This window comes from Camelina sativa, chromosome 18 (assembly GCF_030686135.1).
Source record: "Camelina sativa cultivar CO46 ecotype springtype chromosome 18, ASM3068613v1".
Lineage (NCBI taxonomy): Eukaryota > Viridiplantae > Streptophyta > Magnoliopsida > Brassicales > Brassicaceae > Camelina > Camelina sativa.
In genome coordinates this window covers 22,516,359-22,543,758 of record NC_141897.1, presented here as the reverse complement: position 1 = coordinate 22,543,758, position 27,400 = coordinate 22,516,359, and the positions used below count along the sequence as shown (strand labels likewise).

Here is a 27,400-nt window from a genome sequence, read left to right as displayed (position 1 = left end):
AGTTTTGAATAACTCTGTTCATCTTTCTTCACTTCTCAAATCCAATTTACACTACATAAATAATACATTGTCAATTGAATAAAAATCGTAAGATCTGTGCTCAAAGCAACCACTGAATTGAATTGACTAACACATCGTAAATTTTGAGTTCTCGGTCGGTGAGAAATGAGAAAGAATGAAAATATCTAGTTCCACATTGGTGTTTTTTTTTACTTTAGCCCAAATTCTTGAATTGTTCTTGTGGCCAGTGTAAGAACGTCTACAAACGCAGAGAAGGAAGCGCGAAGAAGCCTTGCCTCTATTGCTTCAAAATGCCTGTAAAACTTATCTGGTGAGAAAAGATCGAAACTAGTATAAAGAAGTACGCTAAGTCGAATAGAACCCGACAGATGTCTAGTTAAAAAATCAGTCTTGTAATCGATCTAAGCGATTCAACGATCAAATAAGGCAATGGAAGGACTCACACCGAAAGCTTGTTGTTTGATACCGACATAACTCTTCTCACCTTATCAGGCTGCAACTGCATTAGTGATGATCACACAACAGAACCAATTCTTACATGGGTGAAATTGGAAATTCGATTATTATTCATATGTTGGAGTACAATTCAAACCTCTTTATCAACAGCCAATGATGTGTAAGCAATCGAAGCATGTTCTTCTGACTCGAAATTCACATCCAAATTACTGCAAAAGATAAACAGGCAAAAGCTCTGTTACATCAAATCCCCAACTTCCCATTATGAAGAAACAAGTCTATAACAACAGTGTAATCCTCTTGAGAAACCCTAAGCCCAGCCCTAAAAAGCAAGTTTAGAAGTTCGAATTAAACCTAATTGAGCGGAGTTATGAAACTAACTAGGTCGTATTACTCTGTTTATGTGGGGGTAAAGATCGAAACTTTTGAGTCTATTCCTTCAAATTGATGAGACCCAAGATTTCTATTAATCTAATCTGTAACTAAGAGCTGAATCGAATCACTAGAGAGAAGTATCGAAAAATTCCCAAATAAGAGAAGCCAAGTAAGAGAATTTACAACAGAACATACCAGCAAAAATCCCAGGTTTGGTCAGAACGAACAGATGCAGCCATTTTCTTGTGCTCCTTCGTTCGTCAATGGAGGTTAACACATTATTCAAAACTCATTCAAATCAATCCAACACAAAAACAAGTGGTCAGTTTAGTCACTCAAAACAATGATTGATCTTTAGAACCAAACAGAGAAACTGCAAGCTCTCAATTTCTCAATCCAATTCGAGAAAGCAGCAATTGAATGCTCTCCTTAAGCAAAAATTGTTAAAAGTTAAGCGATTTGATCAAATACAATTCGAGACCAAATTACCAATTATGAGACGAACTGATTACAGATTAGCTAAATTAGAGTAATCTAGAAAATAAGGTTTTTTTATACACTCTTTTATTGAAACAAAACGACACCGTTGCGTGAACCTTAGGTTTTAAGGGCGTGAAGAGTGTGAGGCGCGTGGCTAGGGTTTTGTGTTTTTTTTTTCGATAAGAGCAAGTGAGTGTATGACCATGGACGGTACTTGTTGAATTCACTAAATTCGAGCTGAAACGGCTCTTACACACTATACCACCATTGGTGGCCCCAAAATACAGACACAAATTACAAAGACAAGTCCAAAGTATAAAAAAGCCTCACAGTAAAAAAAAAAAAAATGTAATACTTGTACAAAATGTAACTTCGTTTTTGTTCATGTTTTAAGTCGTCGATTTGGTATCTTTTAAGACCCCTCCTTTCTCAAGCTCTCCAACGAGTTCCCTTAGAGAGGGAACCTTCATGGCTAGCGTTCTGTAGAGTCTAGAATATCGAGCCCGTGTTCCATCACCTGTTCTAGCTAAGGCCAGTGAACTTAGAGCTTCGGGCAACTGACCAAACACTTCTTTCATTTCCTCTAAGCTCATGTTTTCCAAAACCGAAGGTCTTGGCACAACTCTCACGATTTCGCCTCCTCTAGATTCTTGAATACGAGCATCCGCTTTGATTACGAGCTCCGAGTTGGAGTTTGCTCCGCATTTTATGATGAATGGAGCTGAAGAGCCTCCCGTGTTGAATTGCAAAACGTTCCATTGAGACACATCGGTTTCTGTTGACGATATTGATTCTAATGAAGGACTCTTTTCGTCTTGAAGATTGTCCTCTTGTTCTCGAATCGTCTGCAGTCCAATAAATAAAAACAGCAAGTAACAAGTTATTAAACTTCTCAAGACTTTTGGATACATCTATTTTTCTCGACTTGTATTCATCACTTACCTCGACCAACTGGTGAGCCGTATCAATTTCTCTTTGTGCACATGGATGATCAACATCAAGGAGAGAAGGCATTCGTTCATTAAGTTCATCAAGAGACTCAAGCAATGCTTTCTTCTTGCTTTTACTCAAAACGTGGACAGAGGCTTGTCTTGTTATTTCCTTCAAGAAGAAAAACGATTTTATATCTTCTTGTAGAAAATCATAACTAAGATAGAGAAAGACTCGTAATGGTTTCAAATGATAAGACTCTGAAATCTGGTACGGAGGATTCCTCCGTTTCAGCTCGGCTGGAGGGTGTGGCTAAGCAGGGTGTGCAGAATGAGGTCCCTCTGCGTACTTACCTGTTACGAGGCTCAAAAAAGGCTAATAAAAATGTTTCTACCCTTCCTGCTGGCTTGACAAAGTACCAGAGTCGAAATCCGGGCAGGATACCCCTGTTAAAGCCTTAATGTCAGGTTTTTCCTGGAATGTTCGTGGATTGAATAGGACGTTTAAACATTCCGTAATTAAAGAGTGGGTTGTGCAGAGTGGGTTTCAGTTTGGTTGTCTGCTGGAGACACGAGTAAAAGAAGAGAAGTCTTTGAGTTTGGGGAATAAGTTGTTTCCAGGTTGGTCGCTTCTGACGAATTATGAACATAATAGTCGAGGGAGAATTTGGGTGATCTGGAAAGAAAATGTGAGGGTTGATCCAGTTTTTAAGAGTGAACAGATCATTACGTGTTCTGTGAAGCTTGAGAACCAGGATGAGGAATTTTTTTGTTCATTTGTGTATGCTTTGAATACGGTAGAGGCACGGAGAGAACTGTGGCAGGAAATAAGAGATCATTCTGATTCTCCTTTGTTTCGCAACAAGCCATGGGTACTTTTGGGGGATTTTAATGAAACGCTTGATATGGCTGAACATTCTCGCTTTGATGCAAGTCCGATGGTCACGGCGGGAATGCGTGAATTTCAAGCTGTTATTAACTCTTGTTCGTTGGTGGATCTGGCTTCCCATGGTCCTCTGTTTACATGGGGAAATAAACGTGATGCTGACTTGATCCTTAAGAAGTTGGATAGGGTGATGGTGAATACAGTTTGGGAACAATGTTTTCCGCAGAGTTATAATGTGTTTGCTGCCGGGGGTGTCTCTGACCACTTGCATTGCCGGCTTATGCTTCAGGGTGATGCTGCTCCTGTTGTCAAGCGTCGACCTTTTAAGTTTGTTAATTGTTTGACTGAAATGGAGGATTTTCAGCCACTGGTGCGGGACTATTGGCAGGAAACAGCACCTCTGTTCCTTTCTACTTCCACTTTGTTTTGTTTTTCCAAGAAGTTGAAAGGGTTAAAGCCAAAGTTAAGGAGCCTGGCAAAGAGAAGAATGGGGGATCTGATTCGGAAAACAAAGGAGGCGTTTACCACACTTTGTCAGAAGCAACAAGCCACTGCAATGCACCCCTCGTCTCAGGCCATGGAGGAGGAAAAAGAGGCTTATAAAAAATGGGATTTTTTGGCCGGTTTGGAGGAGAAATATCTCAAGCAGAAGTCGAAGTTACATTGGTTACAGGTGGGGGATAGAAACAACAAAACCTTTCATCGAGCGGCTAAGGTGAGGGAAGCCAGAAACAGTATTAGGGAGATTCAGTGCCTTGATGGTCGGGTAGTTGTGGCGGCGGCTGATATCAAACTCGAGGCTGAACGGCATTTTCGAGAATTTTTGCAGTTCGTTCCGGGGGATTTTCAAGGGGCCACTGTTGATGATCTTGAGCGTTTGCTGCCTTTTCGTTGTTCAAACGTGGATCAGCAAGCTCTAACCCGGGATGTGACGGGTGCTGAGGTAAAGACGGTCCTTTTTTCTATGCCGTGTGATAAATCTCCTGGACCGGACGGATACACGGTGGAGTTTTTTAAAGCTACCTGGTCGACCATTGGAAGGGAGTTTGTGTTGGCGGTCCAGTCGTTTTTTGCTACGGGTTTTTTGCCCAAGGGCATCAACACTACCATTTTAGCGTTGATTCCTAAGTCGTTGGAAGCTAGACAAATGAAGGATTATCGTCCTATCTCGTGTTGTAACGTGCTGTACAAGGTGATATCGAAAATCTTAGCAAACAGATTGAAGCGAGTGCTCCCAAAGTTTATCTCGAGCAACCAATCAGCTTTTGTTACGGATAGGTTGTTGATCGAGAATGTGTTATTAGCCACTGAATTGGTTAAGGACTACCACAAGGGCTCGGTTTCTAGCAGGTGTGCTATTAAGATTGATGTTTCCAAAGCTTTTGATTCAGTGCAGTGGTCCTTTCTCTCCAAGACTCTATCAGCTATGCAGTTTCCGCAGTTATTCATCCATTGGTTGATGCGTTGTGTTACTACAGCCTCATTTTCAGTTCAGGTTAATGGGGAACTTGCGGGTTTTTTTCGGAGCTGTAGAGGCCTTCGACAGGGTTGTTCTTTATCACCTTACCTCTTTGTCATCTGTATGGATGTTCTCTCTAAAAAGTTGGATAAGGCGGCGGGGGAGCGGTTTTTTGGTTATCATCCTCGCTGTAAGCATTTGGGGTTAACTCATTTGAGCTTTGCGGATGATCTCATGGTGCTTACTGATGGTAAGATGCGGTCTATCAAGGGGATTGTTGCTGTGTTTGAGGAGTTTGCTAAGATTTCAGGGCTGAAGATTAGTATGGAGAAATCCACGCTTTATTTGGCGGGAGCTACCGTTGATCGGGCTACTCGTTACCCGTTTACTGTGGGACAATTGCCGGTTCGTTATTTGGGGCTGCCACTGGTCACAAAGCAGCTTACCACCGTTGATTACTCTCCTCTGCTCGAACAAATTCGCCAGCGTATTGGTTCGTGGACAGCACGCCATTTATCATTTGCAGGCCGTTTTAACCTGATATCGTCGGTCCTTTGGAGTGTGTGTAATTTTTGGCTAGGTGCGTTTTGCTTACCAAAGGGATGTTTAAAGGAGATTGATTCCATGTGTGCGGCCTTTCTCTGGTCGGGTCCAGATATGAATCCCAACAAAGCAAAGGTCTCGTGGGAAGTAGTGTGTAGGTCTAAAGTTGAAGGTGGGCTTGGTCTCCGGTCGCTTCATGAAGCAAACATTGTGAGCTGTTTGAAGTTGATTTGGCGAGTGGTGTCTAACGGTGACTCTCTATGGGTTAAGTGGGTCAAGGCAAATTTGTTAAAGGGGGCATCCTTTTGGTCGGTGCGGGAGAAAACCAGTGTGGGTTCGTGGATTTGGAAGAAGCTTCTCAAATATCGGGGTATAGCGAGAAACTTTTGTAAGATTGATGTAGGGAATGGACAAAGCACCTCCTTCTGGTATGATTGGTGGTCGGATTTGGGTAGACTCATGGATGTGTTTGGGGAGCGCGGGGTTTTTGACTTGGGGATAAGTAAGCAGCTTTCCTTGGCTGAAGTGTGGGTATTACGTCGACACCGGCGTCGACATAGAGGTGACCAACTAAATGTGGTGGAGCAGGCTCTGGTTTCTCTAAGGGACCTGCGTCGGGAATCAGATGATCGAGTTCTATGGCGAGGTCGGAGTGATGTGTTTAAGACGTCTTTCTCAACAAAGGATACTTGGAATCATATCCGAACTACGACTAATACGGTCTCATGGCATAAGGGGGTTTGGTTTACGCATGGCACACCAAAATTCTCTTTCTGTGTATGGTTAGCTGTACAAGATCGTCTTCCGACAGGGGATCGAATGGTTATGTGGAGTGGGACTGCTGCAGGAACTTGTGTTTTCTGCAACTCCATGTTAGAAACGCGAGCTCACCTGTTTTTCTCTTGCTCTTTTGTCTCTGGGGTGTGGTCGGCTCTCGCCAAGGGGCTGTTTAAGGCTCAGTTTTCTACGGATTGGTCTGCTGTCATGGCTCATCTATCGCTCTCCACTCTCCCCCGCGTTGAAGGTTTCCTCCTCCGGTACGTCTTTCAAGTGGTGGTGTATACTATTTGGCGCGAACGCAATGGCAGAAGACATGGTGATCCGCCACATTCTGCTATATATTTGGTTGGATGGATTGACCGGCAAGTTCGGGATCAGCTCCTGGCGATTGGACGGCTGGGGGATCGTCGGTATGATGAGGCTTTTCAAATGTGGCTACAAGCGTGTTCTTAGTCTTTTTTCTCACTAAACTCTGTTTAAATCTTTTAGTTTTCAGCTCTATCTTCTCAGTTAACGCTGCACTCGTTGTATTAGTGTAATTTTTTCTTTGAATATAATTTAACATTAGATTCAAAAAAAAAAAAAAAAAAAAAGATAAGAGTCATATATACCTTGACTTGCTTTAGTATGGCATCTAGAGAAATGAGAGAGGCTAATCTTGAGTCTTCCGCTGCTGTAGAAGGATTTTGAACAGGGGAATTGCCTTCGTCCAAGGTAAACAAAGCTGTATCACTTCTCATCTGTTCCAAAATCTGATATATAGAACGAAAATTGAATTTAAGGTACGTGAAAAACTCTTAGGAGATCAAGACTGAGATTAACGTTATGAGAGCATATGGTTCTTTTTCAGGGTTTACCTTTCTTCTTTTGTGGTCAACAGACTCGAGAGCTGATCGAAGCTTCGCGACTTGGCCAGCATCTTCTGCTTCTTCCGAAGCCAAAGTACCAGAAATATCCTAATCAAACACTCCCATATCAGATCTCACATGGCAAACAAGTTCTCTAGCGACTAAGACCGAGATCTCAACATAATCCCTTATCAGATTTCTTATTTAAAATCAGTTACTGCTGAAATCATTCTGAAATTTTCAACTCGAAAACAAAAACACATCAAGTTCACCTTTGACATGGCATATATACCTTTAAATGCTGCATCTGAGAAGTGTAGACTCGTTTTGCATACTCAGATAAAAGCTGTCCTAAAGCGTCCGTATGAGGTGGCACCGCAGCTCCTACTCCAGCCATCCAGCCATCCATAATTGCTGTGGAAAGAAGCTCTAATTGGCCAGTAGTTCCTCCTGAAACATCATCTGCTGTAACAGAGAGAAACTCAAAACTTTCTACCAGCCATGACCTAATCTGTCTTTGCAGTTCACCAGCCGGAGTGTGAACAAATAAAGCAGCCAAGGGTTGGTTTCCAATGGCAAAACTTTTGGCTTCATCTTGTATCTCCCTCAGCTTTCCTCCAGTCACCTGCTGCCTCCCAGTATCCTAAGAAAAATTAGAAACAAGAGAAGCATGTATGTTTGTATCTTGAATAATCATTATAAGGTTAAATAAAGCATCTCTGGGACTCATAGATATCTTACCTGGTCATGTCCACGGATTCTTGAAACTACAGATACCAACTTACTTTTCTTGTCTGGCTTTAAATTTACTTTAAAGCCATGAATCAGCTCATCATGATATCGAACTGGTGATCGACCTGGGCTGCTACTCCCGCTGGAGCTTCTAGTTCGACTAGTATATGGCTTCTCCAGAAAGCGTTCAACAGGAGCAACCTAAAAGAAGTGGGTGACGTGAGATTGATCTTTTCCGGGAGAAGAGACTTAGTGTCACACACCAGCAGGAAAAGCTAAAAGGAAAATTAGCTAATTAAATCTGGTTCTGCTCACCTTGGTCGACTGAAGCTCAGGTGATCGTGCAAGTAAGGACCTTATGTACAATATCCTGACTCGAGAAACAAGCATTGTATCCATTACTCTTCTTGGTTCCATTTTCCGCATAAATGAAAAGACAGCATCTCTTATCTCAGCAAGGATTTCATGCTCTCTGGAAGCACCAGCCTTTATGACAGCTGCCAAGACCTGCAAGTCCAACAATAAAACCCATAAATTCTCTTAACATATTAACCTATTATTTGAAGACCTATCCCAAACAGATATATATATATATATACATATACAAACAGAATTTACTGTAGTTCTATCTTCAAATTGTGGTAAAATAAATTCAGTTATTTACATCCCTGAAAAATATAAAAGGTTACTCCACATCAAATATTAACACGGTGGCAGTACCAGCATAAGAAGCTTGTTTGCGCCATCAGCAATGGCTGCAAGACCTTCATATTGTTCGGGATCAAAATCATTCAATGCAGCTGTTAAGTATTCTCCAGCTGGAGTGGTTTTTACTAATTCAGAGCTGGATTTTATTATTGTAATAGCGCCTTCATTTTTATCCACTGAAAATGCTAAAGCGCCAGCGCTATTTTTCCTGAAGAAAAATACATATCAGGTGGTAAGGGGAAGTAAACAAAAATAGAGAAGACAGGATTTTGGATTAAATGGTTCCAAGTGATCACATAACTACCTGTCAACATCTGCAGGCTGCACTGTTGGTGAAGCTTTTGATGAGGGGCTAGATACCTATATACAACAATGGATGAGAAAGCTTAAGCAAATAGCTAGCTGGGGCAGGAAAATCTCTATCTGTATGGCAATTAGTAACAATTAATGAAGAGAAGAGAGAGACTGATTTTTCTGCCGACAGCTCCAAAAAAGAGAAGCGTCCATGTTGTGATGCTGAATCATGCACAGTGTACAAATAGAGAAAAGAATCACCTGAGTCGAGCTAGCCACCGACTTTTCTGTTAATCTGTCAAACAATTTTTCATTTTCTTCATGCAACCTCTGCAGAAAGCAACTACTCTCTTCAGACACATGTTTCAGGCCAAATACTATTTGGGTAAATAAAAAATATGGAGGTCACTAATTAAAATGTGCCCAATAGGAAGACAACGCAGAACCTCAATCAGTGCATCACGTTTTTTCAGTTCTTCCTCAAGTTTCTTGGTAACTGCAGAAGAATCGACTGTGTTCTCAGCTGCTCTGGGCTTCAGGGCTTCCCTTAGTTGTGATTCTAAGTCTTTCATTTTAGACTGCACAAAATTTAGGTTAAAAAAAAAGGGAAAGTGAATGTCACGGCTATCAAATTCAGAAAAGGCTACTTGAAAGCAATTTTACCATCTATTTTTCTGTTATGTAGATGTTTAAGATAAAGGCGAGGAGACATGTGCCAAAGTTTAGAAAGTAGATACTAATGAAGTACCAACCTGGAGACTTTGAATGGTGGAATCTTGTTGTTGCACCTGCAGCTTCTGTTCCTGTTCGAACTGTAAAAGTTGAGCTATTTGATTTCTTAACTGAGAATTCTGCTCCTTTTCTATTTTATGCTTGTCTGCAACCATCGTATTCTCTGACTGCAAAAACAAATAAGTAAATCGTTAGCAGAAAGGAATCTTATAAGGAATAACTGAAATAAGGAGACACTATCCCAGTCAGCATTGAATACCTTTAAATCTGATTGCAGTGTGAATGAAACTCTCCACGCTCTCTGTACTTCATTATAGAGAAGTACAGATTGATCATTTGCTTCTTTAAGTGCTTGTTTTAAACCCGTAACCTCTTGTTTTAGACGCTGAGTTTCCCTCTCCTTCTCCAATAACTCCTTCCGAGCATCATTTGCCTGCAGGAAGAATGATATTTTCAAACTACGTGTAAATATATAAAACGAATAGCAACTTAGAATAAAAAGTTACCAAATCTGTTCTCTAAAGAAATGAAGTAAAATCCAAAAGAGAAAGAAATCAAACCAGCAAATAGCTCTGTTACTTAAGCTATCATTAGCTATGTGTATAGAATAGCTCTGTCTCTGATCTAATAGCTCTGTTCTATTTAATTAATTTTGCATTTCAACCAAAAAAATCAAACCAGCAAACTATCAAGTCAAATCCTAAATGTCTGTCAACTAATCACTTTCACGCTCTGATTTACTTTAGTTATAGAAACTTAATCTTTGTTCTTCATCCATGAGGTATTACTGAAGTTCCAGAATATGTATTATAATTTGAAAATTTAGAATCATCTATATGGAGCAAAGTCAAGAGACAGGAGAGGAAGGTAGATGGCAATTCTCTAATTCCACTTACCACGTCTCTCCATTTCTTAATTGTGTCTCGATTCCCAAGGCTTGGTACAGTATTCCTAGCTCTAGCGGCATAATTGAGACATGACATTATCTCAGACAAGTTCCGAGCACTTGGACAAATATTGACGACCATCAATGTTTTGGAGCTCCCCCCTGTACGTTACAGAAAATTGTTCTCATTTAAACATAGCTTCAAGCACTAGGGAGAAATCCTTAACACAAAGAAAACGTAGAGGCACATGCACTGGATAGGAGAAGCATTTACCTAGTGAATCTGCAAGTATTCTCGTAAGAAATGAGTTCTCGTAAGGAATCGTATCTTTTTTTGACGTCAAAGAGGATAAAACATCTCCCAGCCTACAGAATACGAGACGTGTGCAGTCAGCAAAGGCTATTAGGACTATTGGTAAATAGTCACAATATAGGTACGATATACAATTGTAAAGTACCAAAAAAAAAAAATAGGAACGGGGAAGGACATTTAAACTTACGCGGAGATTGAATTCGTTACATGGAGCAGATCAGTTACATGATCTCCATTGTCATCTTCCACAGTTAAACCTTCACTTCCAGCCAGGTCAACTAAAGAGAGCTTGCTATTTACATTTTCTCTAGTAATCGTATTGCTATAGCGAATGTGTACTGAGACGATCCTACCAAGAGAGCAGAAATCCGGAAAAAAATATAGCATGAGAGCAGAGAATTATAAGCATAAACTAAGAGTTAAGCACAAAATAAAACATACAAGTGGGTCACATTAGACTTTGATTTATCATTCCCCCTTTTTTGAAATGCAGATATCAGGACTCTCAAGAACTCAGATGGATTATCAACTTTTTCCTGCGCTAGTTCTATAACAGATTCGCGTAAACCCATATTGATCTTCGGCAAGTTGCTCTGACAACCCAAGAGTAAATCCCTGATCTAGAAAATGAAAGTTTCGGAATTAGAAAAGACTTTTAATTGCATATCATAATCATGTTTCCCTTCTAAAACAACATACCTAAGTATTAGGACTTAACATGAAAAAGGACGCACCTGTTCGTTATAGAGCTCAAAAACGGAAACAGAGAAACTGAACTGAGATGTTGAAGTTGAATCAGAATTGGCCAAGTTGATAAGTTCCTCAAAACAACGAGCATATAAACCATGGTCCTGATCAGATCCTTCCTGCGAAAAAACCAACATCATATCACTCAAACTAACAGAGAGGCATTGCCTTATGTAGAACTCTCCTAAATCGCTAAGATACACTATGAACATACATGCGCTTGCCTATCGTATTAAAACCTGTCACCATGAAATTTTGTCCACAGTTCAAATGTTCATTCACATAGATATTTTGGGATTGTTACAAAGCCAAAATGTATAGGAAGCATAAACATGCAAATACGCTAGTAACAAGCAGAATGTTTAGAAGCAGAACAACATCTATAATACGGATACCAAACAAGATCAATATCTAATTTCAAAATTTCAGAGAGGAAAGGGAAAGGAGGGGTAACCATTGTATATGTCTTCCCTGCGTGAGTTTGTCCATAGGCAAATATAGAGACGTTAGACCCATCCAGCGCAGATTGAACAAATGGTTGGACATCACTGAACAATGAAGCTGGGGAACATTTACTGAATAAGTTCCACATTATAAGGAATACATAGATTATATTTGTAAGACTACATCAACGGTGAAGTATGCTAACTCACCTTGTCCAGCTTGAGGTCCATAAACTCGGTCAAATTCATATTCTTTCTTAGGATTGGTCAGAGTATCATCACTAGTGTTTACACGTATGGTACAGTTATCAGGGAATTCAATAATAGAAGGACCCTCGTCTTCAAATAATGGTCTTGCTCGACAAAACACCTTTACGTTCCCTGAAAGGTAGAAATAAACTACACATTCAGATCATATAGAAAATCAAGTGTTGAAGGCAAAATCCACAAAAAGTATAGATAGAGAAATGGGGCACAGAGAAAAGACTAATCACGTCGTAAATGGAAGATGTGCACCTTTGGTCGTCAATAAGTCATTGAACAGTCTTTTCTTCTCGTTGATAAGCGGAGATATCCTAGCCTCGGTCTCAAGGGCATATTGATCTGTGATAGGCTATGCAGATAAGTGAACAAAACACATTCAACCAAATTCACCACAAGAAACAAACATGAAGGAGATAATAGTAACAAAAATCCTATTGCAAGAGGTATATAGATAAAGATATATGATAATTTCCAGAAAAGAATTACTAAGAACCTACATTGTTGTCAAAACTTCACAAGGAATACAGTGAAGGGAACTAAAAACTTACCAAGTTTACGACTTTTATCAGCGAGAACACCTAAATAACGTGTAACCCTTTCAAGCTTGGCATTAGAGTACTCTTGAAGATCAGTAGCTTCCTGTCTCAATCCCACATAATCGTCCTTTGCAAGCTGTTTAACCAAAAACCCACTTTTCTTAAACAATAGCTTCAACCATCCCACTAAATTTTTCATCAAGCATCCCTACTCACTCAACACGCAATAGCATTTTACTAAAAACTTGTAACAAGCTCAGCTCTATACTCGTCTAAACATAAAAATCAATTCTCTTAATAGAAACGTAGCTTTCAAAAAAAAACAAACAAAAAAAATTACTAATCCAACCACATTCACATTCAAATCTCTAAGATTTCATATGACAAAAGAAACAATAAGGAAATAATCACACCTGAACTTTATCCTTCAAACTCTGAACCTTAGACGCAAGCTCCGACGAGTGCGAGTTCTTCGGGATCGAGTACCGTCGAACCGTAGACGACGGAGTCCGATGAACGCCTTCCTCACTAGAAGAAGACTTCCTCGATTCGAACCCAGTAACCTCCCAGTTCCACCTATTGGTATTATTGTTATTATTACTCTTCTGCTCCGCCATTTTTTACAAATTCACAAAGCAGAAAAAAAAAAACCCTAATCCTATTCCAGATTTAGCCACAAACCCCCACCACAATTCTGGGAGCTGAGAATCTCAGAATCTTCCAAGCGAAAACATTCTAAATTTTTTGAAATTTATTACCTCCAAATCCAAATTTTTGTGTTCTCTTTATTTTTTTTTTCTTACTTTGTCTCTTTGTCTCTCTCTCTCTCACACAGATATAAAAAAAAAAAAGGGGAAACGTCCTATTTCCCCCTCGGAACTATTATATCGTACCATATCCACTCCGATCTTTGACCTCGTTCTGTATTTCTCTCAAACTTAACTGCTTTACCTATTTTTACCCGAATCCATAATTCTATTGCTATTTCTCCATTGACTTTGGTTTAAATGGTTTTGAAATTAAATCTGATTATAAACCCACATAAAACCGGTATGAAATCAATTTATAACCCAAGTAACATATACAACCCGACCCGTCATGTTCTTCACTCGAAATCAAAAATCCCTAAATTTGTTTTGTAAAAACCCTAAACGGCTAAACCAGAAGAACAAATCATGAACAATTTTGAGGTAAAGAACATTAAATTGTTATAGAGAATGAGAAGAATAAGGATATCGAAAATCAAAACATATATTCACCAATGCTTAGGCTTAGCTGATAGCTAATCTGGAGTCTACAACGAGTCAAGCTGAAAAAAATGTACTTATTCTCCATGAAGGAGCTCTTGAATCTGCAAACACTGACACGATTCCTGGATTTTTGTTTTTTGGATCGAGTGCATATTGATCTCTCTACAAACGGATAAAAGAATATCACAATCTCTCAGCAATTTTGTTTATTTCTTTGGTAGATTTTTCAAAGTCCATCTCTCTCTCTCTCTCTTTCTCTCTTCAGCGTGACTATGTGGAATTAATTTATAATTTTTGTTATGGATTGTGTGAATTTAAAAACGATTATTGATCTCTCTCTTTCTCTATTTTTGTGTTGATACAGGGGAGACTGGAGAGTTTAGCTTAACCAACTTTGAAGATGGTCTTTTGTCATCTGCGTATATGGTTAGACTTCTTGTTGGTTCTCCAATAATCGCTGGATTGTCGAAAATATATACTTTTATAAACAGAATAATTTGTTTTTAGGTATATGTGTACTTAAAAGTCATTGTTTTGATTATCTGTCTTTTTATGATTGTTTGCAGGGTTTTGAAAAGAAGAAAACGAGAGGAAGAAGAAGACAAATCGATTTGGGAATTTTTGATTTTAGAGTTTTTTAGGTTTAGTTTTGTAATTGGGTTGAATTTTGGTTTAATCTGGTTAAATAAGTTCATTAGTTGGTTAGTCAAATAGTAAACCAACAGTAAACCGTATATTAACCAAGTTTCATGGGGTAATAGATAATATATGATATTCCGATGGGGAAATAAAAATAAAACTATGGATTCGGGTAAAAATAGGTGGAGCAGTTTAGTTTGAGGGAGATATAGAACGAGGTCAAAGATCGGAGTGTATCTAGTACGATATGATAGTTACGAGGGGGAAATAGGACGTTTTCCCAAAAAAAAATGAAAGGCAGAGGCAATGAATATTATACGATGTCGTTTTTGATATGTTCTTCCTTTTTTAATAAACAAAATTAAAAACCAATAAAATGACAGAGACACCAAAACGTCTTTTAAGACACAAAATATTTTGTGCTGTGCGTTAACGACGCCTTCTCGTGTTCGATTTTGCTTCATTATTTTTAATTTTTTTTCAGTCCTTTTTTTAACTATACAAAGTCAGGAATATATCAAATATAGCATTTTTTTTTTATTGATTGATTAAATTATATAGAGACTAGTAAATAAAACACAATGACACTTCGAAATTACGGTGCAATGAGAAGGTAGCTACAGTAGTAGTCTTTATAGTTTAATACGATTAAAGAATCAATGGCATAAGATGATACTCATGATTCATGATAAAGGTCCAATGACAAAAAAAAAAAAAAAAAAAAATCGAATTTTAATCGATTAAATGATAATGGCACACGCAGTATAATCATATAGGCAGAGATCTGTGTGGTGCTTATGAATTTTATTTGTTATTTATTTCTTTTTGGACCGACCAGATAGCGTGTCATTGAAGGTAAATAATTATTAGTTATGTTATTTATACTAGTGATTACAAATTCTGGTGGGGGTCTACTTTATGAATGAAGTACCCACTCAAGTGGGAAATATTTGAGCTTGTGAATATATATAAAACTATAAATAATTATTTCTCAATGCTTCAATTAATTTTAATTAAAAGGCCCAAAGTCTTACGATTCCTGGACCTTTTTATAAACAATCTAGTCCAATGATAGGGCTTTTCTTAATTTGATCAGGCCCATGTGATTTGTAAGCCAAGATCATTATAAGCTTAAATAATCTTGTTTTAAGCGGCATTAAAACTGGTTGTGAACAGAGCTTAAAGCCTATTTATGTAGTGTCAATGCTGAAAGCATTTAAATAAAATCTTAAGGCTTTAAAAACTTGTGAAAATGGCTTAAAGCCTATTTAGTGTCGATGCTTAAGACATAATAAACAAAACTTTATTATGTTAGAGATGCTCAAGTAATTGTTTCTCTTTATTTCGTCCACTGATTTGGACTAAAAAGCTGGAACACGAATATGATAAGTTTAATTCACTGATACTTAAAAATGATTTTCTAACGAAATTAAAAATGGTGAGATTCTTGGCGTTGTGGTACTATTAACTTTAATTGCGCTTTAGATCAACTTTGGATAAATTCATGAATTTCGTTGTTTAATACTAATTCGTTCTATGTGAAATTTTGTATCCCGAAACTTTAACTTTAAACAAGTTTTGTTTATGTACGAAACACTTTAATAGTAGCATTCAACTCAACTTCCATAACTTTTCCTATGCTTTAAAAACTTTTTCTTGTTTATTTATTGTATGACCAACTTTTATTTTCCTTTAAAACACATATCAACGTACGGCTTAATAATTGCTTAGTTGAAGGAAAAATATGATAAATACTGAAAAAGAAAAGTAGGACTAGGAGAATCATATTCCCACGCCAAGAACAAATCGTATAATGCTGCTTCATCAAAAACCTTTGAAAAATCACGTCCATGATACATTAATCATGTGTACTCCAAATTAATCTCTCACGTTCTCGCCGAATCAATATCTTATCAATTTTATAATGTTAGTAGTAGTACGTACTATAAATTTAACCTATCACTCTTTTCATTAAATATCATTCTATTATTGTTCTTTTTTTTATATCTCTTTCGCTATAGTAATTTATTTCTATTAGGTTGATTTACCAAACGAGATATGTTTTATAAATATGTTAAAAAAATCTAGCCTAACAAAAAGTGTATAATGTAAGGAGTGATATTCGTTCTCGAGTAACTTTTTTTAGATGTTTAGCCAAACGCAGAAATAATAAAGAGTAATGTGATGTACTACTACTATTATTATTAACTATAGGAAACAATTATTAGTTGGGAAATTAAAAAGTAAGGAAAAAAAAGTGGGTGAAAAAAGAAGAGAGGGAAAGAAGGACACGAAGCGAGAAGAGTGGATCTTTTGATAGATATGAAAATCTTAAAGTCAAGCTGTAAATGGGATTTGGGATGAACACAACCAAGTGTCGGTGCCCCCCAAGCAAATTCACATATTTTCTAACACTATTTTCTACTACTATTAAATTTTATTTTCGCAAAATATATACGCTGCATAAAAGACATGAAAAGCCAAATTTTTGTTACAGCCATGCGTATATATAAGCTGTCTTTTCGGAAAAAAAAACAAAAAAAAAAAAAGAGCTGTCTTTATCTGTCCCAACGGTCCAAAAATCTAATAGTAATGCACTCTTATTCCCAATGTTTTCACAGTCTTTTTGATATTTTTGGGTTTATTTTCACGAGGATTAAATAAAAACTCAGCTATCATCAAGCAAAATAAATAAATAGCTGTAGATAGATAGCGCCACTAATCTAATCCAAGGCCATTAGCTTATGTCGACTGTCGTGTCTGTGGTACCTCTAATGTGTTGTTTAGTGATGATGGCGACGTAATAGTATAGTATAGTAGTAATTAATTAGATGACGAACGAGTGTGATAGAATTTTTTTTGTTGTGAATATTTCTTTCCGAGGTCCAAATATTCCAAATTGATTAATTCCCTAAATGAAAATTTTGGAGATTTTTATCATTGATTTTTACATTGAAGAATTTGTTTTTGTTTTTCTTATAAATCTAAACCAACATCATCAACTTTCGACTAGTCGACGACAAAATGTTTAGTTATTTATTTAGTCATTATGGAAAATCAGTTGTGATATTTAATGACATTATTTTCCATATCTGTTGATAATTATAGAATATATGTAAATTATGCAATAATCACATAATTGATAATTATATAGAACCGTGATAATCATAAGTTCAGGCGTTATATATATCATCATAACAGCGTAACCGATTATTATTTCACTATTCAAACTTGCCATAGTAAACAAACTCTATTTATCCATATATCAACACATATAGAAAAACAAAATCTACTACCTAAGAGAGAGAGTAACAAAAACATACTAGTATCTCTTGATTTTGTTTCCTTAAACTAGTATTTTTTGATTTTTTAAAGATATGATACCTGATATGAAAATTGTTTTCCATCGAACTTAAGGTTTTAATAGATTTATTAGTATAATTGTCATATAGTTAGTGGGATAATCAGTAATAGTATAAGCAACGTTGTCATTCAGGAGTCCCATAGAAAAAGTTAATTTAATCTCCATTTTTCGTGTCACGAGATTTTTTATTTACAGTGCTAAACTAATTCATTGTATTGTGGGGAAGAGAGAAGAGAGACGGGGGACCCCATGGAGACAGGACAGCAAATTTAATGAACAGGTGTCCATGCGATACACATTCACGCGCTCTCTCTCTCTCTCTCTCTCCCTCTCCCTCTCCCTCTCCCTCTCCCTCTCCCTCTCTCTCCCTCTCTCTCTAGTCCTTTACTAGTACTATAAACCGTTCTGGGAACTTGATCAAACATTTTTAATCCCAAACTTCATCCTTAAGTGTGTATTGAAGAAGAAGAAGAGAAAGAAGAAAAAAAGTGGAAGAAGAAGAAACGAGAAAGAGACAAGAGAGCATTCTGATTCATGTGACTTTGGTTTCGTTTCTTTCTAACTCTCTGCTTTGTGTCGTCTTCTTGGCAAATTTTCTGATCTTTCGTTTCCTTGGTATTTGATTGATTGAATCAATAAGAAAGTCTTCAACTTTACCGGAAACTGGATCTGGGTTTGTACTTTTTTTTTCTTACTCGCCTGGGAGAAGATTAAAGGATGAATCTTTATGATTCGAAAGATAATGTCTTCCTGAGAAGAAGGATTCTCTGTTTGCTCTTCTTCGTCGTTTTGCTCTGTAACAACGCTTCGACTTCGTCTTCTTCATCTGTAAGTTGGGGAAAAAACCAAAAAAAAAATCTCCTCTTTCTCCTATTTTCCAGGGATTCTTTTGGTTGGATTCCGGGAAAATGCTAAATATCAGCTTTTGGGGTTTTCTTTTGGTTGGATTGTAGAAAGTTCATTAAACTATGATGGTCTTAGACTCTTAGGATATCCTGAAATAGTAGTTTCAACTTTCTTAGTGAAGATATTTCTTAATTTGTATTCGTTTGTAGAATGACAATGAGAAAGAGACATCAACGGTGGTTGTGTTTTGTTGTTGATTGACTCTTCTTCTGTGGTTTGTTGAATTTTAAAGAATTCACTAACGATTTTGATTAATTATTCTCCGGATTTATTAGGAATTTGACTAGTTTTGTGACCGGAAAATAAATTTAAGACTAGTTCAATTTCAAGTCAAAGAGTGTGTGTGTGTCTCTTGAGTTAGTTAAGTAGTGATGTTCTTCTCATTAAAATCAAACCATTTCATTTTGCAGGACGTGATCACGATAAAGCCAAGACATTTATCTTTGCTAAAGAGCGCTTTGCAACGGGTAAATTTAAATGTTTCTCTCATGATCTCATTTCCGATTTCAGACAGTTAAAAAAAAAAATATCTGACTTTTTTTTTGTTGTTTCTTTTGATTTCAGTCAAGTGGAGAACAGTCTGATCTGTGGAGGCCATTGACTGATCAAGGATGGAGTCCTTGTATTGATTTGGGAAACTCCCCTTGTAAGTATTGACAAATTTTTTTGATAATTTCCCATTTAGTTTTCGGATTATACTGAGCTATGACAAATCTTGTTGTCTTGGAGCAGCATTACCGATTAAATCCGAGGGATATATTCAGGTATTTCTCGATGGAGGACTTAATCAGCAGCGAATGGGGATATGTGATGCAGTTGCGGTTGCTAAGATATTAAACGCAACACTCGTGATCCCGTATCTCGAAGTGAATCCTGTTTGGCAAGATACAAGGTAATGTTTCTTCCTTTGAACAGAGAGTTGTGTTGTTGCCTTGAGGATTGTTCGAAGCTGAAGTTGTGTATTTTTTTTTCTCTCTTTCTGTGTGCAGCTCTTTTGTTGATATCTTTGACGTCGATCATTTCATTGATTCGTTAAAAGATGACATAAGGGTAGTCAGAGAACTTCCTGGTGAATACTCTTGGAGTACAAGAGAGTATTACGGTACCGCAGTTCGTGAAACCCGAGTCAAAACCGCACCTGTTCATGCTTCTGCGAATTGGTATATCGAAAACGTCTCACCGGTTCTACAGAGGTAGGTCTTTTACTTAATCTGAGTAGTATAAAATAAGAACAACATGAGGCTAAAGTTTTTGCCTTTCAGACTAAGTGTGAAGCTTTTTTGTGTTTTGTTTTGTAGTTATGGGATTGCTGCTATATCTCCATTCTCTCACCGTCTATCGTTTGACCACCTACCTGCTGATATCCAACGGCTAAGATGCAAAGTAAATTTCCAAGCTTTACGCTTTGTCCCCCACATTAGATCACTCGGTGATGCTCTTGTGAGCCGTCTTAGAAACCCCTCATGGAGAAATAATAAAGAACAGACCAATGTGGATCATTTAAGAGAGATGACCAACTCACACAGCAGACAAGAGCCTGGTAAATTCGCCGTGCTTCATCTTCGTTTCGACAAGGTATATTATATTCTTTGTGCATCCTACTTGAAACATTTGATCATGTCTCTTTTGAGTTATATGATCATAAGAAGTGTTTCTTCCTGTTATGATTACAGGACATGGCTGCGCACTCGGCGTGTGATTTCGGCGGAGGCAAAGCCGAGAAACTTGCATTGGCGAAATACAGACAAATGATTTGGCAAGGAAGAGTTTTGAATTCACAATTCACAGATGAAGAGTTGAGAAGCCAAGGACGATGTCCTTTAACACCAGAAGAAATGGGACTTCTTTTAGCTGCTTTTGGATTTGACAACAATACTCGTCTCTATCTTGCATCCCACAAGGTCAGTCTCTTCAGTTATATTACTCGTTTCAAGACTTGTTACTCGTTAGTATTGCTGCATCATAATGCTTCCGTTTCTGTGTTTTTGGAATTTCAGGTATATGGAGGAGAAGCTAGAATCTCAACACTAAGACAAGTTTTCCCAAGAATGGAAGACAAAAGAAGTCTTGCTTCTTCAGAAGAACGAGCTCGAATCAAAGGCAAAGCTTCTTTGTTAGCTGCACTTGATTACTACGTAAGTATGCACAGTGACATATTCATATCTGCATCACCTGGAAACATGCACAACGCTCTTGTTGGTCATCGAACATTCGAGAATCTCAAGACAATCAGACCAAACATGGCGTTAATCGGACAACTTTTCCTCAACAAAAGCATCACTTGGGTTGATTTCCAACAAGCGCTTGGTGAAGGACATGTGAATAGACAAGGTCAGATCCGGTTACGGAAACCTAAACAGTCGATTTATACTTATCCTGCTCCGGATTGTATGTGCCATGTTTGAGAAGTCTTGATCTTTAGATGTCTGGTAATAATAATAAAAATAAAAACTCGATTCTTGATGAGGCTAGTTTGGTGTTTTAGCTTTGTGTTCTTGAGGCTTAATAAAAAGAGTATAGTTTGATTAGAATTTGGATGTATGTATGAATCTGATTTGTTATAAATAAGATTTTTTTGGCTCTTTTAAGGATTATCATTATCCCATGTATAATGAAAATTTCAAAACAGATTGTAAAAGGATCAAAAGATTTTGAGAAAATTGCAATATAGTGTAAGTTTTTCGTTAATAAGGAAATACTTAAAGTGGGATAATCCCTAAAGTTTATTTATTAACTAACAACAAACCACAAGTGTACTATAGAATATGCTAATTGTAATACTTTCGGATTCTAATAAATCCACTATATAATCTCTGTAATCATCGTATATGAATCAATTAATAATAATTTTGAGACTTGTCGATGTGAAGAAACTGAAATAAATTAAGAATAGTGACCAAAAAAGCTGACCTATTGGTCAAAGGTGCCTCTAATTTTACTTCTTATGACGTCTGTTACCCATAATTTTGCAGGTTTTTGTGCGACCGTTAATTAAATAAACATTTTTTTATTAATATGTTAATTAGTCTATATAACATTCATGATGTATTAAGGTTAGAGGTACGTTTTAAGAGATGAAGGCTCTGATAATAACACTAATCAAAGTTTAACGACAATATAATACATGGATCACAAGGTACTAGCAATTGAGATTTAATTAACACTTAATTAGTTAAAACTAATTAGGTATCTCTATAATAGTTACACAAAAATCCATACAGAAAACCAGAATGATTGATTCCGGATAAATGCATGAACGTAGTAATTATTTTCTAAACTGAAAATTCCAATATAATCTATCTACTCCTTTAACTCTATCATCATTATAGAAAAAAAGAAGAAAAAAAAAATTAACAAGAAAATCGTTTCGTTTTTATTTAAGTCAATATAATTTGTTTATTTTCCAACAAAATAAATCCCCTGATATTCGTTTATTGAAAAAAGGATCGAGTGTTGTGAAGTGTATGGTAGAACCGTAGATAAACAGTTGCCACGAAAGCAAGTAAACCGCTACCAACCGTCGGATCAATCTTTATTGGGTTTCCACAGAAGCGAGGCCCAATTAAAACGGCCATAATAAAAATATAAAGATTAAAAAAAAAAAAAAAGAGAGTAATATAAATAAAGGAAGCAGAGCCCAACAAGGATGAGCTTCTCTCTGTAACCAAGTCAGAGAAAAGTCAGAAAGAAGAAGAGAGTCATCAGAGACAACGGACGAAACGACGCAATTCTCTCTTTTTTTAGGGTTTTCTTCGATCGTCGATTCTTTTTTTTTTTTTAATTCTTCTTATTTTCTCTCTCGGTAATCTTACGTTCCCCGGAGATTTTTATTTACTCTTCTTCCGATTTTTTCGCATTTATTTCCGCCGAATTTTCCGGTGAAGCCTTGCCGTGTTTTTGACGGGCATCGGGAGGCTTTTGATTTTCCCCCTTTTTGTTTTTCTTCCTTCCAATTCTCGTTCGCTTTTGATTTTTTTATTTTTTATAGTAAGAAATTGAACCACCGATCTGATGAAAGTGTTCATTTATTTAATTACTTTCCATTGATGAACAAATCCGCAAAGGAAACTGGGATCTGAAATTGTTGAATTCCCGAAGATTTAAATCTGACTATTAATTTTTTTTGTTTGTTTCAATTAGGAAATTTCGTGTTTTAATCTATGTGATGAGTTCAGTTTCATTAGATTACATCATAAAACAGTATTAATGGATTTGAAATTTTCTTTTCTCTTTTGAAGTTGTGAAATTCGTGTAGTAAAAGTCAATTTGTGTTTGGTCATTGTCATCATAATGGTGACATTATTATTATTATTAATGGAAATTGATGGTTTTTTTAAAAAAGTGTTTATTTATTGTGAACAGGTTGAAGAAGAAGAAGAAGATAAAAGCATCGATCCAGCATGGCTGAATGATTAGAGTTTTCTCCGGGGGTTCGGAGGAGTTTTTTTAAGGAAGGAAACCAAAAAAAAAAAAGAAGAAGAAGAAGATGGCAGTCTCGTTTCCTCGTCTTCCGAGGTGGTTGTGTGGTGGTAATAACACTAAAGATAGAGAGAAGAAAGATTCGATCACTAAAGGATCTTCTTCTTCTTCTTCACTGAGTCCTTCACTCAAGAAGGCTATTAATAAGTCTGGTTCTTCTTCCTCTTCATCGGTGAAGAAGACCAAGAGAGGAGGATGGATTGGAAGAGGTGGGTCAGGATCAGGATCAGGAGAAGAGGATAAGATGGGGAATGTTGTGTTTCCTGAGCCTGATGATCCTGAGTGGTCTATTGGTTGGGTTGAGCCACATGGACCAGGTTTTAAAACTGAAGATGATGATTGTGGTGGCTTTGTTGTTTTGGTTCCTCTTTACAAGAAAGTTATCGATGGTTCAGGGAATCACATCTCTAATGGGTTCTTCTCTCCTACTCCTGGTATGTATTATTGTGTGAGTTTTATGCATGTTTTAAGATGATTTTAATGATCTGCTTTGAGCTTGATCTACCATAATTACTTTGGAGTCTTTGGTTGTATAAATTGGATAGTGTTTGGTTCTCATGACATTAAAACTGCAGATGGGAAGAACATGGAACAGTGGCTGTCGTCTATGGGGAAGCTATAAACTCGAAGTTTGGGAAGAATAAGACTATTATTTCTCTGTTGTTTCAGTATCAAAATTCGAATAATCTAGAAAAGAAAAAAAAGAAAAAGAAGAAGCAAGATTCGTGGATAGCTTCTGGAGACTTCTTTTGTTTCTCTGTTTGAAGCCAGTGACAACAAAAACACCAAGTCATCTCTCTCAAGAATCTACTAATGGACAAAAGATGATGGTGATGGAGACCTAGCAACATGAAGCTGAATTGATTATGAATATGATTTGAGAGTATTGGATATTTTTCATGTGGGTGTTTTTTTTTTTTTTTTTTTCTCGTGAAAGCGTTTCTGCTTCACTTCTGTGGTCGAGAAAAAAAATTGGGATTGGAAAAAAAAGGAAAAAAAAAAGATCTTTTTCTTTTGTTCTTTTGTGGTTCGATGATGTGTAATATAGTAGTAGTGTACATGTACATAAGTTTGTTTTCCTTGAATCACATGTCATGTGCTTACTTTCGACAACACACAATAACCCCCAACAACGTTTGCACACGAGTATAATCTCAGAAACTTGGCAAAAATATGTTATTAAACAAAAGTAAACCCAAAACTACATTTGTGATCCGCCAGAATTCAGCTTTTGTCGTTGGAATCCTTTGGAAGCTGCAAACCCATGAGACCGAGCAAATTGGAAGCCGGACCTGGAAGTCCTTGTTGTGACGAGTAGGACTCAAGTAGGTTCTTAACAAGGTTGAAATCTGCATCAATTGGTGTAAATTCATCATCCTTCTCATCCGAAGTCTTTGATGATTCCTGCAGATGCACGTAATCACCATTACAATACAATTTTCAAGCTATTATTAAATTCACAGACAATCTAGGGAAAACTTGCTCCAAGATGGTACCTCTTTTTGCTTAGAAGAATGTTGATTCACATGTTCAAAGCTCTTCTCAAGAGTTGAGTTCTTCAGTTCCTCATTCATTGCTCCATAGTAGGATTCCTCAAAGCTTTCCTTAGCATCCTCGTTAGACTCTTCTCCTTCGCTATCATCTTCAAAGTCATCTGCACACCATAACATTTTAGTGAGTACTCACACTCCACACATAACATACCACATGGACAACAAAGCAATTAGTTTAAAGTAGGAGATACCAAAATCCATGTCCATAGAAGATCCTTCAGAGTCTTCGCTGTCATCACCAGCTTGTTTGCCACGAATTTGACTCCCTAGCATTGACTCAATATCCTTCATGAAACGATCGACATCTAGATTCACTTCTTTAAATTCTCTACAGAATTCAAGCAAAGATAATTCAATGTGTTGGGCTTGAAATTTAACAAAGAGATGTTCGTGAAATATGGTTAGTGTTCAAGATAATAGATAACCTGTTGTCTGGCACTTCTGCTCCTTCGTAGCTTGATACTTTCTGGATGAATTGCTGCATCGACTTCGAGATATCACCGAGATCAAAATTGTTCATGTTCGCATCAGATGAGCTTCCAGCTTCTTGCTTCTCCTTTGCTTTCTTTTTGCTTTCCTTCTTTGAGCTATAAAACTCCATCTCTTTCTGCCTCTCTTGAAGAACAGAGTTAAGCTCATCTTCACCATCGTAGAGCCAAGAATCATTGTCAGAAACAGGAACTTCCATACCCTTGAAGTCATCCTCCGAATAAGGTAAAGCAAGAACCTCATCAATACGTCTCACTGGCGCACTCATAATGTCTCTGCACACAAAAAAACAAAGAACTCAAGATCACAATCAACTCAAAGACAAATCCTTTCCACTGCAACAACCAAAAAACTGCATTATTTACCTTGTCCTTGAAAACGAAGAACTCTTCTGGTAGTATTCCTCAGCATTCTCCATCAACCTCTTGTATTCCTTAGAACCAGAAAGCAATCCTTCAAAATAACCATTCTTCTCAAGATTCTCCTTATACTTGCTCCAACTAACCCCTTTCCCGTCTTCTCCATCTTTCCTTCTCAGCTGATACATCATTTCCATACCACAAGCTATTTTCATCCCTAGCTCAGCTTCAATGTAAGCATCCCTGTCACTGACGCTCGGCATTGGATAACAATTCGGTGCTTGAAACTTCTGCTGCACTAGCTGCCCATACATTGCACGAGACATCTTAACAAGAACAAGCACAAGCTCTTCGTCTCTTCCTTTGCTCAAGAACTTCTCCATCTTGGCTGCGTGCTTCATTGAATCAATATCACGATCGTAAAACCCTTCAACAGCAAGCGAAATCAATAAAGGTTCGTGTCTAAGCACTTGAGCTACTGATACCGGAACCCTAACCCTAACACGATGCATATTCCTCCACGCTCTTTCGGGATAATCAGAAATCCGATTCTTCAACGCGGATTGAACTGAATCCGACGCACGAGACTCGTTACCACGCTCGATTAGAAATCGCAGAGACGCAACTAAAGAAGGATCAGGCAAACGGCTTCTGGGAACGATGTGGAGGTCACCGCCGCGGATGAAGACACGATTGAGACTAGTCTCCGGGTTAAGCCAACGCGGGAGGTGGAAAGCAGCTTCGATTAGGAGAAACTCGCCGTCAGTGTCCCAGACACGAATCGAATTAGACGGAAACGCAGCGGAGATACGAAAAAGCAAGAAGACAGCGAACCATTCGTCTTCGAGATTGTCACCGTACTTGAGCTTCCCGTGGAGATGAGGCATAGTAGCAGTATCGGCACAAGCACAAGAGGAGGAGAGAGCGATGGAGAGAGAGAAAGGTTCGTGCTGCCATATGTAAGGAGAAGTAAACGGAGAAACGACATCGATGATTTCTAAGTGTAGTGATTGAAGAGCGGCGGAGGTTTCTGATCCGGCGACGGAGAGAGATGATGAGTCAGGGAATATTGAGAAGAAGACGGTGTCGTCTGGGAGACGAGAAGTGGTGGTGGTTTCAGAGAAGAAAGAAGGCTTCGCCATTGTTCTTGCTTCTTCTTCTTCTTCTTTCACCGCCGGTGACTGATTTTTATATACAGAAGTTAAACCCTCTGGCTGACAAAGAAGGTTTTGGCTTATTTGAAAATGACCAAAACACCCTTGTTTAATGTTTTCGTTTCAGTGTCTTTCTTCTTCCTTTGAGAGAAGAAAGAAACCCAAAAAAAAAACAAAAGAGTTGATTTTTTGTGTTATCTCTCTCTCTCTCTCTCTTCCTCTCTATACGATGTGTTACGGTTACAATCAATCGTTTTCGTCGCGTAACAGTCTCCGTCGCCGATCGTACGACGGGGAAGAAGAAGATTCAGTGGTTGACGATCTTCGAGACCGGCTCGCGGAAACCGAGGCGCGGCTGAGACGAGCAAGGGCGAGAGAAGCTGAGCTAAGCCGTAGGTTGGAGCATATGAAGAGATTCGTTTCCGTCATGGAGATCATTGAGACTTTCTTGGAACGGCGATATCAAGAACAGAAAGATCGAATCGTTCGCCTTTTCTCTCCTGTATCCACGAAATAAATAAATAAAAAAAAAAGGAAGGGGGGAAGCCAACTGTCTTCTTCTTCTTCTTCATCTTGATCTTTGTTTCTTCTTTTGTTGTGGGGATCTCTTTTACCTTTTGGCTATGTTCCCTTGTTTGTTTGTGTTTTGAATAGTATCAGTTATAAACGTAATTGTCAGCAGCAAATGTCTAAGAATCTGTAGATTTTGTTTTGTTGAGAGCACCGCAACAAAAGCTATGTGCATTATTTCCATTTTGATCATCTTCTTTGTGAG

General features: G+C 37.7%; 6 protein-coding genes across 10 annotated transcripts; 3 read left to right on the top strand and 3 right to left on the bottom strand.

Moving 5' to 3' along the window:
• LOC109130624 (uncharacterized) lies at positions 1 to 1,452 on the bottom strand. Its single transcript, XM_019240446.2, has 4 exons — positions 1,048 to 1,452; positions 614 to 686; positions 465 to 520; positions 1 to 315 (listed from the first exon to the last, which is right to left on the bottom strand). The coding sequence occupies exons 1-4, from the start codon at positions 1,089 to 1,091 to the stop codon at positions 210 to 212; spliced, it is 279 nt and encodes a 92-aa protein (XP_019095991.1). The 5' UTR covers positions 1,092 to 1,452; the 3' UTR covers positions 1 to 209.
• A 74-nt stretch (positions 1,453 to 1,526) lies between these two features.
• LOC104762710 (kinesin-like protein KIN-14B) lies at positions 1,527 to 14,758 on the bottom strand. Of its 3 annotated transcripts, none has more exons than XM_087498232.1 (24): positions 14,621 to 14,758; positions 12,846 to 13,294; positions 12,445 to 12,568; positions 12,149 to 12,235; positions 11,843 to 12,013; positions 11,644 to 11,750; positions 11,177 to 11,308; positions 10,884 to 11,062; positions 10,630 to 10,791; positions 10,404 to 10,495; positions 10,140 to 10,291; positions 9,503 to 9,676; positions 9,264 to 9,410; positions 8,958 to 9,089; positions 8,773 to 8,841; positions 8,522 to 8,577; positions 8,230 to 8,425; positions 7,825 to 8,016; positions 7,519 to 7,710; positions 7,070 to 7,420; positions 6,787 to 6,885; positions 6,541 to 6,681; positions 2,275 to 2,433; positions 1,527 to 2,177 (listed from the first exon to the last, which is right to left on the bottom strand). In XM_087498232.1, the coding sequence occupies exons 2-24, from the start codon at positions 13,047 to 13,049 to the stop codon at positions 1,722 to 1,724; spliced, it is 3,774 nt and encodes a 1,257-aa protein (XP_087354358.1). In that variant the 5' UTR covers positions 13,050 to 13,294; positions 14,621 to 14,758; the 3' UTR covers positions 1,527 to 1,721. The 3 variants fall into 3 exon arrangements, with proteins under 3 accessions (XP_087354358.1, XP_087354359.1, XP_087354360.1); XM_087498233.1 differs by lacking the exon at positions 14,621 to 14,758 and having other exon boundaries at positions 12,846 to 13,008; positions 13,191 to 13,271; XM_087498234.1 differs by lacking the exon at positions 14,621 to 14,758 and having other exon boundaries at positions 12,149 to 12,245; positions 12,846 to 13,008; positions 13,191 to 13,247.
• Positions 14,759 to 17,824: 3,066 nt separating this feature from the next.
• LOC104762709 (O-fucosyltransferase 39) lies at positions 17,825 to 21,173 on the top strand. The gene is made up of 8 exons (XM_010486053.3): positions 17,825 to 18,513; positions 19,002 to 19,058; positions 19,156 to 19,237; positions 19,324 to 19,483; positions 19,581 to 19,784; positions 19,890 to 20,166; positions 20,265 to 20,492; positions 20,589 to 21,173. The coding sequence occupies exons 1-8, from the start codon at positions 18,403 to 18,405 to the stop codon at positions 20,994 to 20,996; spliced, it is 1,527 nt and encodes a 508-aa protein (XP_010484355.1). The 5' UTR covers positions 17,825 to 18,402; the 3' UTR covers positions 20,997 to 21,173.
• A 1,025-nt stretch (positions 21,174 to 22,198) lies between these two features.
• On the top strand, positions 22,199 to 24,183 carry LOC104762708 (uncharacterized). 3 transcript variants are annotated; one of them, XM_087498194.1, is made up of 3 exons: positions 22,199 to 22,336; positions 22,954 to 23,504; positions 23,646 to 24,183. In XM_087498194.1, the coding sequence occupies exons 2-3, from the start codon at positions 23,078 to 23,080 to the stop codon at positions 23,690 to 23,692; spliced, it is 474 nt and encodes a 157-aa protein (XP_087354320.1). In that variant the 5' UTR covers positions 22,199 to 22,336; positions 22,954 to 23,077; the 3' UTR covers positions 23,693 to 24,183. The 3 variants fall into 3 exon arrangements, with proteins under 3 accessions (XP_087354320.1, XP_087354321.1, XP_087354322.1); XM_087498195.1 differs by having other exon boundaries at positions 22,200 to 22,393; XM_087498196.1 differs by having other exon boundaries at positions 22,206 to 23,504.
• LOC104762707 (protein ecdysoneless homolog) lies at positions 24,077 to 27,258 on the bottom strand. Its single transcript, XM_010486048.3, has 5 exons — positions 25,478 to 27,258; positions 25,049 to 25,387; positions 24,815 to 24,951; positions 24,567 to 24,724; positions 24,077 to 24,474 (listed from the first exon to the last, which is right to left on the bottom strand). The coding sequence occupies exons 1-5, from the start codon at positions 26,611 to 26,613 to the stop codon at positions 24,295 to 24,297; spliced, it is 1,950 nt and encodes a 649-aa protein (XP_010484350.2). The 5' UTR covers positions 26,614 to 27,258; the 3' UTR covers positions 24,077 to 24,294.
• Positions 26,855 to 27,387, top strand: LOC109130619 (protein SKIP34). Its single transcript, XM_019240414.2, has one exon. It carries the CDS (start codon positions 26,855 to 26,857, stop codon positions 27,140 to 27,142), a length of 288 nt encoding a protein of 95 aa, XP_019095959.1. The 3' UTR covers positions 27,143 to 27,387.
• Positions 27,388 to 27,400: the final 13 nt, after the last annotated feature.